This window comes from Centrocercus urophasianus, unplaced genomic scaffold (genome assembly GCF_019232065.1).
Source record: "Centrocercus urophasianus isolate 14NV4802_14NV808 unplaced genomic scaffold, USGS_Curo_1.0 seq_15, whole genome shotgun sequence".
Taxonomy (NCBI): Eukaryota; Metazoa; Chordata; class Aves; order Galliformes; family Phasianidae; genus Centrocercus; species Centrocercus urophasianus.
The window spans coordinates 9555609-9569091 of NW_024884697.1; the positions used below are offsets into that span (position 1 = coordinate 9555609).

At 37.0% G+C, this 13483-nt stretch overlaps 1 protein-coding gene across 2 annotated transcripts in view; it reads left to right on the forward strand.

The window, feature by feature from the left end:
• SEMA3C (semaphorin 3C) overlaps positions 1-13483 on the forward strand; it is a 119447-nt gene that overhangs the window by 87134 nt on the left and 18830 nt on the right. For both annotated transcript variants that reach the window (XM_042815741.1, XM_042815742.1), the window contains exons 9-12: positions 1029-1143; positions 2786-2855; positions 5825-5969; positions 9875-10097. In XM_042815741.1, coding sequence (XP_042671675.1) covers positions 1029-1143; positions 2786-2855; positions 5825-5969; positions 9875-10097 — 553 coding nt within the window. The remainder of the gene's footprint in view (positions 1-1028; positions 1144-2785; positions 2856-5824; positions 5970-9874; positions 10098-13483) is intronic.

Genomic DNA, 13483 nt, shown 5'->3' on the forward strand with positions numbered 1-13483 from the left:
CTGAAGTCAGTGGCAGAATCCCAAAGACAGTGAAAACAAGTCTGAGCCAGTTGTGCTTGCATATTTGTATACTTGTATACAATCATATTCATATATCAACACATTTGGGACAGGCCACATATGCTAGTAAAATGGTGCCAAAAGAAACTCAGTGAAAGACCCCTTATGGGTATCCCCAAAAGTCTGATTACCATCTATACAAACACCAGTGAAACATGCACTGCATTTCAAAGTCACAGATGCCCAACTTCTACATTATCTTTTTTTCATTCTCTTTGGTGACATTGTAATATGCTGTTTGGAAGATGTTACCCAAAGTGTTCACCAGCAGAATGAGGCTGCACAGTATATTTTAGCACCTCCCTATTCCACTGTTTGTTGGAGAGATTCTTGAATAAGCTCTGAACAGGCTAGCTCTGGACCAAGCTATCAGGGCTTGCAGCAGCGCAAAGCCAGCTTGAACCATAATAGCCATCATTTCTGAATTTAGGTCAGAGCTCTCACCTCATGGGCCGGGATATCTTAATAGATTATATGGAGCTATTCTGCTGTCAGGAGTAGAAGAAACATCCCTACACACTGTGCTGTTATGACACCGGCAATGATACAATGATCAAATATAATTCCAGATCTATGACTGCAGTTTAGCATGTAGAGTACTGTGAATATTCAGTGAACTATCTATCAATAGCAAAGACTCTCCCTTCTTAAGTATCAGTGAAGTATCAGTGAGTGATACAGACACTCAGAGTCCTCTCCAACCATGTATGCACATATCTTCAGCACAGCACCTACTGCCCAGCCCTCCCAAGGTTTCAGTCCAGGAAGCCTGCTCAGAAAATTTGATCTTAGTTTTTCAGTATTTAGATGAAGGGATTTGGTTTAGTCCTAGCTATTTCTTATATTGGATGTAACTGTATAAACCTCTATATGACAGGATGAAATTAATCTGAGGAAAATGTGGGAAAACCCAGTAAAATGTTATCTCTGTTGTATTTTATTTTTCCTGAAACATTATTCCTTTTCAGAATGATACAGGTGGTCAGCGTAGTCTTGTGAACAAATGGACTACATTCTTGAAAGCAAGACTGGTGTGCTCAGTAATGGATGAAGATGGAACAGAAACATACTTTGATGAATTAGGTACGACAAGAACATTTTCAAAAGGTTTTATCTAAATCCTGCACGCTATATATACTATTGTACACAGTACTGAAACTCCTGCAGCTGCTTAGTCAATAGAGAGCTGGAGTGTTTAGCCTGAAGAAGAAGAGACTTGGGGAGGATCTCGTCAATTTTCCCACAGGGGTGGCAAAGAGAATGGAGCCAGACTCTTTCAGCAGTGCCAAGTGCCAGAACAAGAAGCAGTGGGCACAGACTGAAACACAGGAGTTTCCATTTGAATACCAGAAGCATTTCTTCACTGTGCACGTGACAGAGCACTGGCACAGGTTGTCCAAAGGCTGCAGTCTCCTCCACAGAGATCTTCAAAAGCTGCCTGGATGTGGTCCTGGGCACCATGCTCTGGGTGTCCCTGGTGGACTCAGAGGGCCCTACCCATTTCAGCCATGACGGGATTTTGTGAAAATGTTGACATTGAAATGTTGGCCTTTTAGAAAGCCATGGCAAAAATCCCCTTACCTGAAAAAGAAAATCTACCTTTTTGTCAATCTCTCTGGGTAATTATCAGCTTTCAGAACTTCTCAGCGCTTAGCCTCTAGCCACTGTTTTTTATGACCTGTGATTTGCAAATCTATTCCTCTTCAACAAGGCAGCAGGAAAATTACTTTCAGTTTTTTGCCTGACAAAATCTTGGAGCATACAGAGTACGAGACAATGTTCTCAGTGTGAGCTCCTAACACAGTCCTGTGGCAGTAAGAATACAGCTGCAGCTGGAAACACAGAAAAATCTGAGAGAGATTTCACATATAAGAATGTAACACTGGCAGTCTTGCATAGTGAAGTCTTTTGCTTTTGACATATTGAAAAGAATGTTTAAAAATTTCAAATTTCTAATGAAGGAGCCACATAAATTAATGGAAAGCTGAAGAATGTATTCTCTTATAAATAGCTCAAGCAGTTCAGTTTTTTTCAGTAAAATAAGCTTAAGAGCTGACTTGATTATAGTTATTAACAACATTTGTATGGAGAAACTCTCAAAGACTAAATTATTTCTAATTTAAATTTTAAAAAAAAATATCAAAAGATCAGATGTGGAAGTAAGCAAGTTCAGATCAGTGAGTAGGCAAAGTTTTGCACACTAGAGTTAATAAATCTCAACACAAAAGGCTGGCAGGTTTACACCTCTCACTGTCTTTACTGCAGAACCATATGCTATTCCTATGGTGTTGAAAATGAGCTAAGGGTAGGGCATCTAGGTTGTGTACAGAATGATAAAACACCTAATTATCCTGCTTTGGATTATATCCTTCTAAGGGAGCTCTTTGTCTTTGACCTGCTGCCACTTAAATATTTGACTACTGCTAAACAACCTGCTGAAATGAGGTCCAGCTGAATGAAATGTGAGACATGGATACTGTGCATATTTGAAAATCTTTGCCTTCTTTCTTCACAATGCTAAATGGTGTGGAGTTAATTTCTAACTCTGCTTCTGCAAAGTTTATACATATAGTCTATTTATATGATAAATACACTTTTTTCCATTCAAGTCTGAAGCAAAACTACCACTGACCTTAGCAGGAATAAAGTCTTAATTTAAATTGGAAAATGAAGTTTTTAGTAGAGTTCAAAAAATGTGTTCTTTTTATCTGTTTTGTTTTTTCAGAGGATGTGTTTCTTTTGGAGACAGATAACCCCAGAACAACGCTTGTATATGGAATTTTTACTACATCAAGGTAAGTGGTTCTGAACTGACCGACTTTCTGCATGAAAACTGAACAAGACGGTTTGTGGTCAAGGCTGTCCTGTACAATGTTGTGTGTCTCCTGTGACCCATATCTGCACACAGGAGTAACAGTTTTAATTAGCAGCATTACCATTACTACAGTGTATATCCTGTGCTGCATGGCCTAAGCTGCTCCCTAACATGATGACAGCTAGCACTGGGAATGCATTTTTGTGCAGGGCCACTTGTTACTGAGCAGCAGCAGAAGGCTGAAGGACTTCAAAGCAGTGAACTTGTGTAGCATCTGAAAGTGCTTAACACCTCCTGAAGAACAGACAGCACCCTGAATGATCAAACCTGGAATTCTTACAGGAATTCATACAAATCATTTCCAGTCTCTCAGCTGGCAGACGATCGTACAGATGGCAAGTAATCCGTGTTGGCTTCAATGAGCTGTAAAAAGACAAACTTATACGGTGTTTGGTGACATCCTTGCTGCTTTAAGATACCCGTTATCAGTAGCATACACTTATTTGTCAAGTTTAGAAAGCAGTCAGTGAACTCCCAAGGGCAGTGGAAGCATTAGGTACAGCTCACTATGCTGAAACCCTCCATAAAGACAGATCTAACAAATCTACCATTTCTACATAATTTTACTTTTTTTTGCTTTTTTCTCGCCCTCACCACCTACCAGTAGAATAGAGTAGAAATAGTTATTTCTTATTAATTTCTAATATGCTACCCTGTAATTTTTAGCTGTTATTGCTTATATTCAGGGGGAGGGAGAGAGGAAGTAAGTGGGAAAATTACATTTGTTATTTAATTTCATTTACTTGATCAAATCAGCAGTTTTTAACTTATTCCTAACAATTCCTTTAAAATCAGTTTTCAATTAAATAGCCCTTGCGTGAGAAAAATATTTGATCTTGACAAACTTATTTGCCTTTTTCATGTGAATCCAGAGATCTGCATTCTCAATTGTGTGAATCAGCCAGGAAAATGTGACTTTCTAATACTGACTGGGGAATAAAAAAAGTCCATAACTTGTAAACATCTGGTGCTGTCTATATTTTATGATTCCTTCTACACAAAAAGAAAAAATGCTGAGGTTATGTTTAGCAGTAAAACCACACTTATGATTAGGTTGTGGATGTAACGTTCCTGAATTGGAAACTCTTATACCTAATTCTCCTGGAATTCTTGCAGTGGAAGTGAGGTTTGGTGTTGCAGGGCCATATAAGGTGACAACAAAGAAAACTTCACTTATTCCTGGCTCTCAAGCTGTTTTTGCGTTCTGCTTAAGCTTTCACACTCATATGCATTTCTGTAGTCATGAACCACGTAGTTTATGGTTTCTTCCTTTTTGTTTGGCTGGAGATTTTATGTGTTTCACAGTCAAACACAATCTTCATAATGACTTTTACTCCTTATTTTTACCTTTTTCTTCACCTCTGTAGACCTCCAACTCCTAACAGTAGCAAGAGAGATACATCCCACCAAATAATAACTATTATTACCATAAACCATATAAAACCATACTGAAGGAAAAAAATAATACAAATTATCTTGGTGACATAATCTGCTGTAAATTTAATGCAAAACACCTGAAATTATTAAAAGCATTTTTTTAAAACATACTAGTGCCTACAAAAATTTCCACAAATATTATAATTCATCTAGAAGGTTCTTCCTGCTAATACACATATAGCAATGTGGTTTGATAGGTAATTAGTAGCACTTGGTTTGCTTAGACACTATGTAAACGCAGGCTTGGAAATTTCATGTTTTCAGTTTTCTTCTGATTTTTTTCCTTCATTGACTGAAAACAGTTACTTAGATTATCACAGAATCACAGAATCTTTGTCCTTCAGTTGATATCAGACATATTTTAGACTGTCTACACCTTACTGGGATAAATATCCCAAGTCTTACATGCATAGAAAGTAAAAGAAGAGACAATTAATTCACAGCAGTCAGTCTTAGCATTACCATAGGAGTTATTCCTCTGGTGCCTTGCATAGTCAATGTGTGATGGAGGCCATTCAGAGTTTGTGCTGTTTAAGGAGATGTCAGAGCATTGCTGGATCCATAGCGGTGGAAAAAAAAGCATGCTCTCTGTTGCATTGCCTTCTACGCTACTAACCCTAACCAGGTCAGGACCAAATTACTGCACGTGCACACCAATATGATGAGCAGCAAAATGGCATTTATTGCACGTGAACCCTAGCTTATATACCCCATGTGCTTCATCTACGCCCCTAAAGCATGTGTCATACATCCATCATAGAGCAGGGGAGGTCCTGCCACGTCACATCCTGATGAGGTGCCTTGCAGTTGCCTACTGCAGGTCTCCTCTTACAGGACCCCTCTTTTCTCTTCGGGAAGCTTATATTTCAACTCCCTTTGAGGACTGCATAGGAGTATAATTCTCTTATAGCCACAACCTGTCTCCATTTTGCTTAGAACAGCTGGCAACTGATTGTAGTGATTTAACAATTTTTAATTGTGCTGGATGTTTTGATTAACATTTTAGCCATGGATTGTGGGAGGCTTACGGTGATCTTGTGGTTAATATATTGATAGGGAGTTCTGGAAATCTCTGCTGAGCTTAGCAGCACAAAGTTTATAAAACTCTTGTCTCACTTAAGTCAGCAATATTTATGCCTCTGATTTAACTGGGGTCACGTTATATTTCTTAATATTCAACATTTGAAAAATTTCTTACTCCTACCACAGAGGTAGTTAAGTCCTTCCTTCTCTTTTCAGTTCATAGTTCAAAAAAGTTGCTCAGTCCTAAAGATTAATGGTGTGTATTGGGAACCTAGATTGGTTAATTTATAGTAAATCCATGCTATAGAAGTATTAAATTGTATTATGTTATTTTAGAAGTACCTTTCAGCACTGGAACATACAAAATAATGGAAGTTCTACAGAAATGTTGGTAGGCTAAAATGCTAATCTTTTCCTATTGTTTTCCAGCTCCATTTTTAAAGGCTCAGCTGTGTGTGTGTATCATTTATCTGACATCCAGACTGTGTTCAATGGGCCATTTGCACACAAGGAGGGCCCAAACCATCAGCTGATTCCATATCAGGGCAGAATTCCATACCCACGACCTGGCACTGTAAGTACATAATATGTTTATAGAGGCTTGCCAATTACTTCTCTTTGTTTAATACATAAATAGATACTATTTATTCCAAGAGAACAGTCTGTATGTGACTACAGCATTTAGTTACAGTTCAGAACAATTTTATTTGCTTCTCACCTTACCATTCAAATTGTGCAGTATCTGGAAATCTTCCATAAAAAAAACTGTCATTGTCACGTAAGATATAATCTCTCTTCTTCTTTCTGTTCAAAGATGGTAGGAGTTATTTCACTAAATAGCAGTCAGATGTTATACATGTACATTTTCTGTGCAGGATTTAGCAAAAGATAATTACATAAATAAGCATACAAAGACAGCATTGCGAGTGTGTTCAATGTCTGGATCCAAGCTTCTCTTTTTGGACACTATTTTTAATATTTTAGTGCAGTTCTTAGTGGTTGTAAGACTTAGAATTTTGTGTCCCCAGATCTCTAAAATTAGCTAATCAATACATAATATTCCAGTATGTTCAAATGCTAGCATTGTTCCATCTTTGCCATTAATTCATACAGCTCTACTCTGATGAGTTCACTGAGGTTTTAAGTTTAAACTCAACATAAATAAAAAATAAATGGCCCATTTAAATAGGAAGTGTTGTGCTCTCGTGATTTCAAAATTTCCTACTGCTTCAAAATATTGTATTTGTATATATTTCCTCAACCACTGCCATGTTATTCTTGGTTCACCAAGAAGGAAGTACGTCTCATGGAGGCCTACATGGTATTCCAGATGAGCCTGAAGGAATCCAGCAGCACAATGGAAAGGGAGAAAGAAAATTCAGATTTCGATTTGACATAGACAAAAATATCTATCCTTTTTCAGTCACGCTGGTGAACTTTTAATTTGAAGATAAATTCTTAACTCACACCAAAAATAAAACTGAAGCAGGGTTCTTTTAAAATGATCATTAGTGTTTTTCTGATCACTGAATTTTTTCTGCTTCCTCACAATTCAGCTATGGCATAATATTCCAAAAGTGTGTTTTCTACAATGGGACTTCACTGCTTTTTTTTTCTACACTGTCAAAATATTCTACTTTTTTTACATGCGTACTGCAACCCCCGTTTCTCAGATATGTCAAAACCTGTAAAAATCAGGTCATCAAGAGAGAAATTGTATTCTTAGGGTTAGCTGTGAATTTCCAAGCATGCATACTAAGACACATGAACCCTTTTCCTCTGGAACAAATGTTACTGCTACTTCTAGGATTCTGAACTAGACTAGGATGATTTTTTTTTTATAACATGGAAAATCCTACTTTACAGTTGCCTAGAGAGATATTCATACTAAAACTTTGGACAGAAACTAACGTTTATTATGTTTCAGTGCATTGGATAAACAGTGAAAGGGGTTCAGCGAAACTTCTGTAGAATTAAATAGAGCAATACATACATTTGGCCACAGTCGGTTCTGCAGAATTTGGCTGCTGTTTGCTAAATACCAGTGGTTTCTTATTTCTCCACAAGCAAAACTTACTTATGGAAAAAAGAAAGTATATAATTGGCATCTTCCTACTAAGTTCAGTCATGTTTGAAGATAGTTTCCATTTTTCAGTTTATAGAAATAGTTTTTTTACCTACAGCACGTTGAAGAATATACTGTAAATGAAATAATTCTGTTTCTGTCTGTAATCTTACTACACTGTGATCAACTGTGAACATAATTACTGTGTAACTGAGCCTCTGAATGAAGTGTGGAGGATATAGATTCAATCCCTTCAGGAAAGGGAAAATTTATAGTGTTCTTCAGTAGCATCTTTCATTTGGTGTTAGTTTATATGGAGAATAGCAATAGAATGAATTGATTAAAGATGTTATTTTGAGGACTTGCACAGAATAGTGTTTTAATGTAAGTTTTTAGAGTCAAACATGAGTGAAAAATAGCACAACCATTTTGCAGGAAGTCCAAGACATGAGTCTTTATGATCTCCAAGTCAAGAATGGAAGGAGAACAGGAAGCATCAGAGAAACTCTTCTTTCAGCTGAACTGCATGAGACAAGGAAGTTTAATTTGATCTTCAGGTGAAACAGAGTCCATCTAGACAGGAAACGTTAGCTGGAAGTTTACTACCAAGAAGAATAATCTTGCTATTAACCCCCAGATTTATGAAGACAGTTATTTTATCATCACTTCTTACTAATCACAGCAGATAGCTCCATCCATTTCCTGCAAGATTGGATGGAAGTTCCATGGAAGGAAAAAGGGCAAACGATAATACAGATTAGATTTTATCAGCAGTCTTAGAAAGCCAGCATGTAGAATCATCTGTGATAAGCACCTAACCTAAACTGTCAGGGTAGCTAAGTTCAGAAGAATCAATTGAAGTCAAGCACTTCAGACAGGAAAAGAAACCCATATTTGAGCTGACTTCCAGTTCTTTCTGCTGAAGGTAACTAATGGTGGAGCAGTTTCTTTTAAGCTATTCCTACCAGAGCCAGAAGCTGATTTCAAAACTTGGCATTAGGCTACGGTCCACTTTGTAATCAATTCCTGGCATTGCTTAATGAATAGTTAATAAGGTGAACAAAAGCAGCTTTTAGTGGCAGGAGTAGAACTGACACTCCTGCCTGGTGTTTAGAGGGATTCCCTGACATGCAAAGACCCAGATTTTAATGTTTGCTTGCATCAGGTATGCTGGACATATGAGTCATATATCCATGGTGAGTTTCCTAGTTTCTCAAAGTATGATTCATTTTACGTAATCTTAACCATATAAAAGCAGGGTGTCTAGTCTGAATTACTGACTGTAGAGGAAAGCTAGGTAGCTAAGAATAAATGTCTAACTTTGAGACAGGAGAAGTCAGGTGAGGTGACACTATCCCTAAGCTACTAGCTATTTTTGTGTGTGTGGTTTGACTACAAATTCCATCCTAGACCTAAGAACTGTCCTCATCAAAAGGAAGAAGTTTTCATGAAATGTTTTGTACTGAACAAAGACTTTCCAACTTGAAAATAATCTCTTGAAATGTTTCTGAATAGCTCCAGTATTCTTAGGAGAGGTCCATTTCCCAGCAATCTGACAAGGAGGGAATCTCAGAAAAAGCAATGAAAACTGAGATATCACTGGCTGAAGTAGTTGTGCAAATGAGTGAGTACTTCCAGCACAGTGTACCGGAAACTGACATAGTTCCTGATGTCTTAGAAACATAGAATCTTGTTTTAGGTTCACTCTTAGCAGGCACTTGAACTTTTGAAAACTGCTTTTACTTTCATCTTGAAGTCCAGAATGCCTCAGGGCTCATTATTTTAGTGGTTACTGCATTTAAAAAAGCACCTGGAATACCAATTTTCTATTTTCTATGTTTTCTTGTAAAAGATGGGGTAGGTAAGATCCTGTGAATGATCAACTGTCTCAACATATCAGACACCCTATTTCAAACCTATACTACTGCTTTTTCAAATGAAGATAAATCACAGACATTTTCACTGTCTTACAATCAAAATAATGACTAGAGGGATATTAACCAAATTACATTTGGGTATCAGACTTTACCTTTTCTCTTTGTACTAGTTCTATAACAAAACAGATGTATCTTCCCTGTCAATTACTTGGATTTGTTTTTTTCAAAAGCATGTCTGGAAATGTAATGAATGTGGAAATAGGTCCACAACTATGGAACTTAGCCATCATCCTGGATTTTAATATTGCAAAATTATGTTTGTGTTTGCTTTATCTGAATTGACAGGAGATAAAAGCATAACTATTCAAGTATTTCATGCCAGTTACTGGAATACAATTACTTTCAGTCAGTGTCTGAAGTGTTCTTTTGGGAACTTATTTTGTCAGCTCTCAGTCAATATTTGTAAATGAATTAGAGAGGAAATCTCTCTGAACGATGGTAAGCATTGCTAAGGATTACTGTGCATATTTTGTGCAGTGTCCAGGAGGAGCCTTCACACCCAATATGCGGACAACCAAAGAGTTTCCAGATGATGTTGTGACCTTCATTAGAAATCATCCTTTGATGTATAATCCCATTTACCCAATACATAAGAGGCCATTAATCATCCGGATAGGAACGGACTACAAGTATACAAAGATTGCTGTGGACCGAGTGAATGCTGCTGATGGAAGATACCATGTCTTGTTTCTTGGAACAGGTAAGGCAAAATTAGCAGTAATTGTTTTCATCCATTGCTTTATAATTTGCATTTATAATATATGCTTACTTAAACATATTTAGTATTTACAGAAGTGTTTACAGAAATACATAAATTGTGTTTGTTTGTTTCACTTTGTTTATTTTTGTTTCCTTTGAATCTTAACTATGTGCAAGAGATATAATGTGTAAACATGAATTTTATCAGAGACATAAATCAACTCTAGGATATTTTCTATTTGATCTAAATTAGAATTCTTGTCTTGACTACAGTTTATCATCAGTGTGATTCCATATTAGAATTTGATTTTCTCTAATGTGCAGAAATTCCAAAATCTGACTATGAATGGCTTTGTGTACTCTCATCACGTTTATTTAATATATAGAGAAACTACATTTCTCTATAACTACAATCTGATGTTAGAGGACATTAAATGCAGAAATCACATAAAAATCTGAAAATATATAAATACTTAGCATAGAAAGATAAATGATTGGATTCTTACTAGCAGTGGATACAGAGAATTTTATCTAAGCATTCTAAAATAATTTCTAATATGACCTACATTTTGGTTTTAGCTACATCAAATTTGAGTCTGAGGTTATGCTTCTGAAGTCTGCTGGGAACACATGAGTGATTCTCGTACTGATCAAATTTGATTTTTCAAAAATACTCAGATATGAATCTCACTCTCTTGATTAAAGCAGACAAGCAGAGTGGAGCTCTGGCTAGACTATAGTATTCATTCACATGGGAAACTCCCACTGGCTTAATAGGGCATTATGTGCTGATATACACAAAGGCTAATGTTTTTTACTACAGATGTTTTCAAGTAGAACAAAGGAAAAGAACTCGAGAAGAAGAAATATATCTCTAAACATCAGAAAATGATTACAGAGATGGCTTGTATTGCTTTTATGGTTCATCTATTATTGGGGTTCTGGTTATTTTCTGCTTGTAAAAAAAAAAAAAAAAAAAAGTCTGCCAGGAAACTCATATGGGACTGGGAATAACCAGCCTGATATAATAGATCGGAAGCTGGTGGTAAAAGCCTTTTCAAGAATGTCAAGCTTCTATAGGGATGGAATCATAAGGAAGTCTCTTTAGTCTTCCTGGAAAAACCTCCCAGCTATCAAAGTTGTCAGGGTACCCTTGTGCCAAAAGAAGCTAAATGTATACCGCACTGTATTAGCAGAAGCATATCTAGCCAACAAGATACTCAAAGAGTACAGTATCCAGTCATGGGCTCCGCAGTACAGGGAAAACATTGACACATAATCAATTGAGATTACTTGATGGACTGTAGCATATGATGCATGAGAACAGGATGAGAGAATTGGGTTTCTTTAGAGAAAGCAAAGTGGAGATCTCATTGCTGTCTACATCTATTTTATTTATTTAATGGGAAAAGATTCTACTCAAGATCTTCATTGTCAGGATGAGAGGCAATGGACACAAGCTGGAATACGAGACATTGAAATTAGATAGAAAGGAAAATTATTCACCACTAGAGGGGTCAGATTTTGGAACGGAGGTCCAAAGAGGTTGTGAATTCATCTTCAGAGATTCACAGGATTCATAGCCCAACAGCAAATGGCCCTGAAAACCTCATTGTAATTGGACCTGCTTCAAGAGGAGTATTGTGCTGGATAACTTCTAAAGGTCACCTACAGCCCACACGGTTCAAGGTTCAAGGACAGGAAATAAAAAAGCAGAAATACTTGTCTCATCTTGTATGACACCTCTACCAGGTTACCATTTTCTGTACTGTGAGGGCTTGATGTATTATAAGACACTGTTAGGATAGAAAAACCTGTAATTAATAAATTACAGTAAAAAATTCATTTTTAATCTGAGCATTCTAGTTTTCTTGGTAGGCAGTTGCTAAATAATTTTTAAAGCATCCTTTGATCCCACTTGCAAGGTCAACTTATGCTAATTAGGTCAGGTCATCCTTGTTGTTTTTCTCCCTCTCTAACATACAGCCACATTTTCTTTTCTGTTTAATTAATGCAATTGCAGTTCTCAACTTTCAGACACTTTAGAGTCATAATTCTTCTTTCCTTCAGAGGTAAAGAAAAACAGTTTTCATACACTACTGTGGAAATATCAGAAGCATTAGTAGACACTATCTCAACTATTCTTATACAACTCCTCAAGAACTCTGTTGTCTGTTAGCTTTATTCTTTGCCAAAGCAGAATGTTTTGCCATAGAAATAGCTTGGCAGACTAGAACAGATATTTCAAATGCATATTTTAGGGGTTTTTTTTATATAGTGGTATCATTGGTTTAAAATTGGTTCTGTAAGTATCTAATGTCAATTGGAGTAAAATCCTACTAAAGTTAAGTAGAGAACATGAGACATAGGCTTTTGTAAACAATGCAGGATTCTTCCTGTAGAAGTGTTAGTTAATACTGAAAATGCATACAAAATAATGAATGTGCATGAAAATACACAATAAAGACATGTAACATTGCAGTGATTCTGCATGATATAAATACAAGCCATTTCATTTTATACTTCAATGAACTACAAACCAATCTTAATAGTGCCTGTGATTCATTTAAAGCATTAACATACCTCAGCTTGTACTTATGTTTTGTTTGTCCTCTTCCAAGTACCAGCACAGGGTCTGCTTTGGACAAAATACACACACTGCAGCCCTCGATACTTTATGTGCATTGCTTTTTACCTTCTGCAGTACACCAGAGACAAAGATCACTGTCTGCCTTCCAGTTATGTTGAGGGCGGGCATTATTATCCCTGAGTAGAGCACAGTGACTTCCTGAGACACTAATACCTTCCACGATCTTCCTCAGAAGAAACCGACACAGTAGAAGTTACCGTGTTTCTCAGCCCTTTTAAATAAAAGCGATCAAGTTTCAGCTGCTGAGAGGATAAACTTGTTTTCTTTATTCGCTGCTGTCTGTGAGACTCAAGAGAATACGATAGAGATATTAACTGTCAAAAGGAATGCAGAGGGGATTTTCTTTGGTGTCAGTTCATCCCAGCAAATGGAAAAAACACACCGTGTAGGAGAATTTCATGTGATAATTTCTTTGGGAGCCTGGTGCCCCACAGCCAGAGACAATGGGACTTGGCACCTGGTGACAATTACACTCAGCTCAGATGATGAGTTACTGCTGCTGAACTGAGATGTTGCCAGCCGTGTCTGTCACTGTCAGTGACCTGTCTCATGCTTGAAACTGGAGTGTTTTATGTCTTGCCAGATGCAGAGCACACAAAATGTTTAGCTTTTCCTCTCTTCCTCCTCTATAGCTTCAGTAATAAATCAGTTCCTGGATGCAAGTGAGGAATAACAGTAGAAAGCTCAAAGAACCCCAATGGTTTTCATGATGTAGCTGTGGTCTGGAAGGGTGTAGG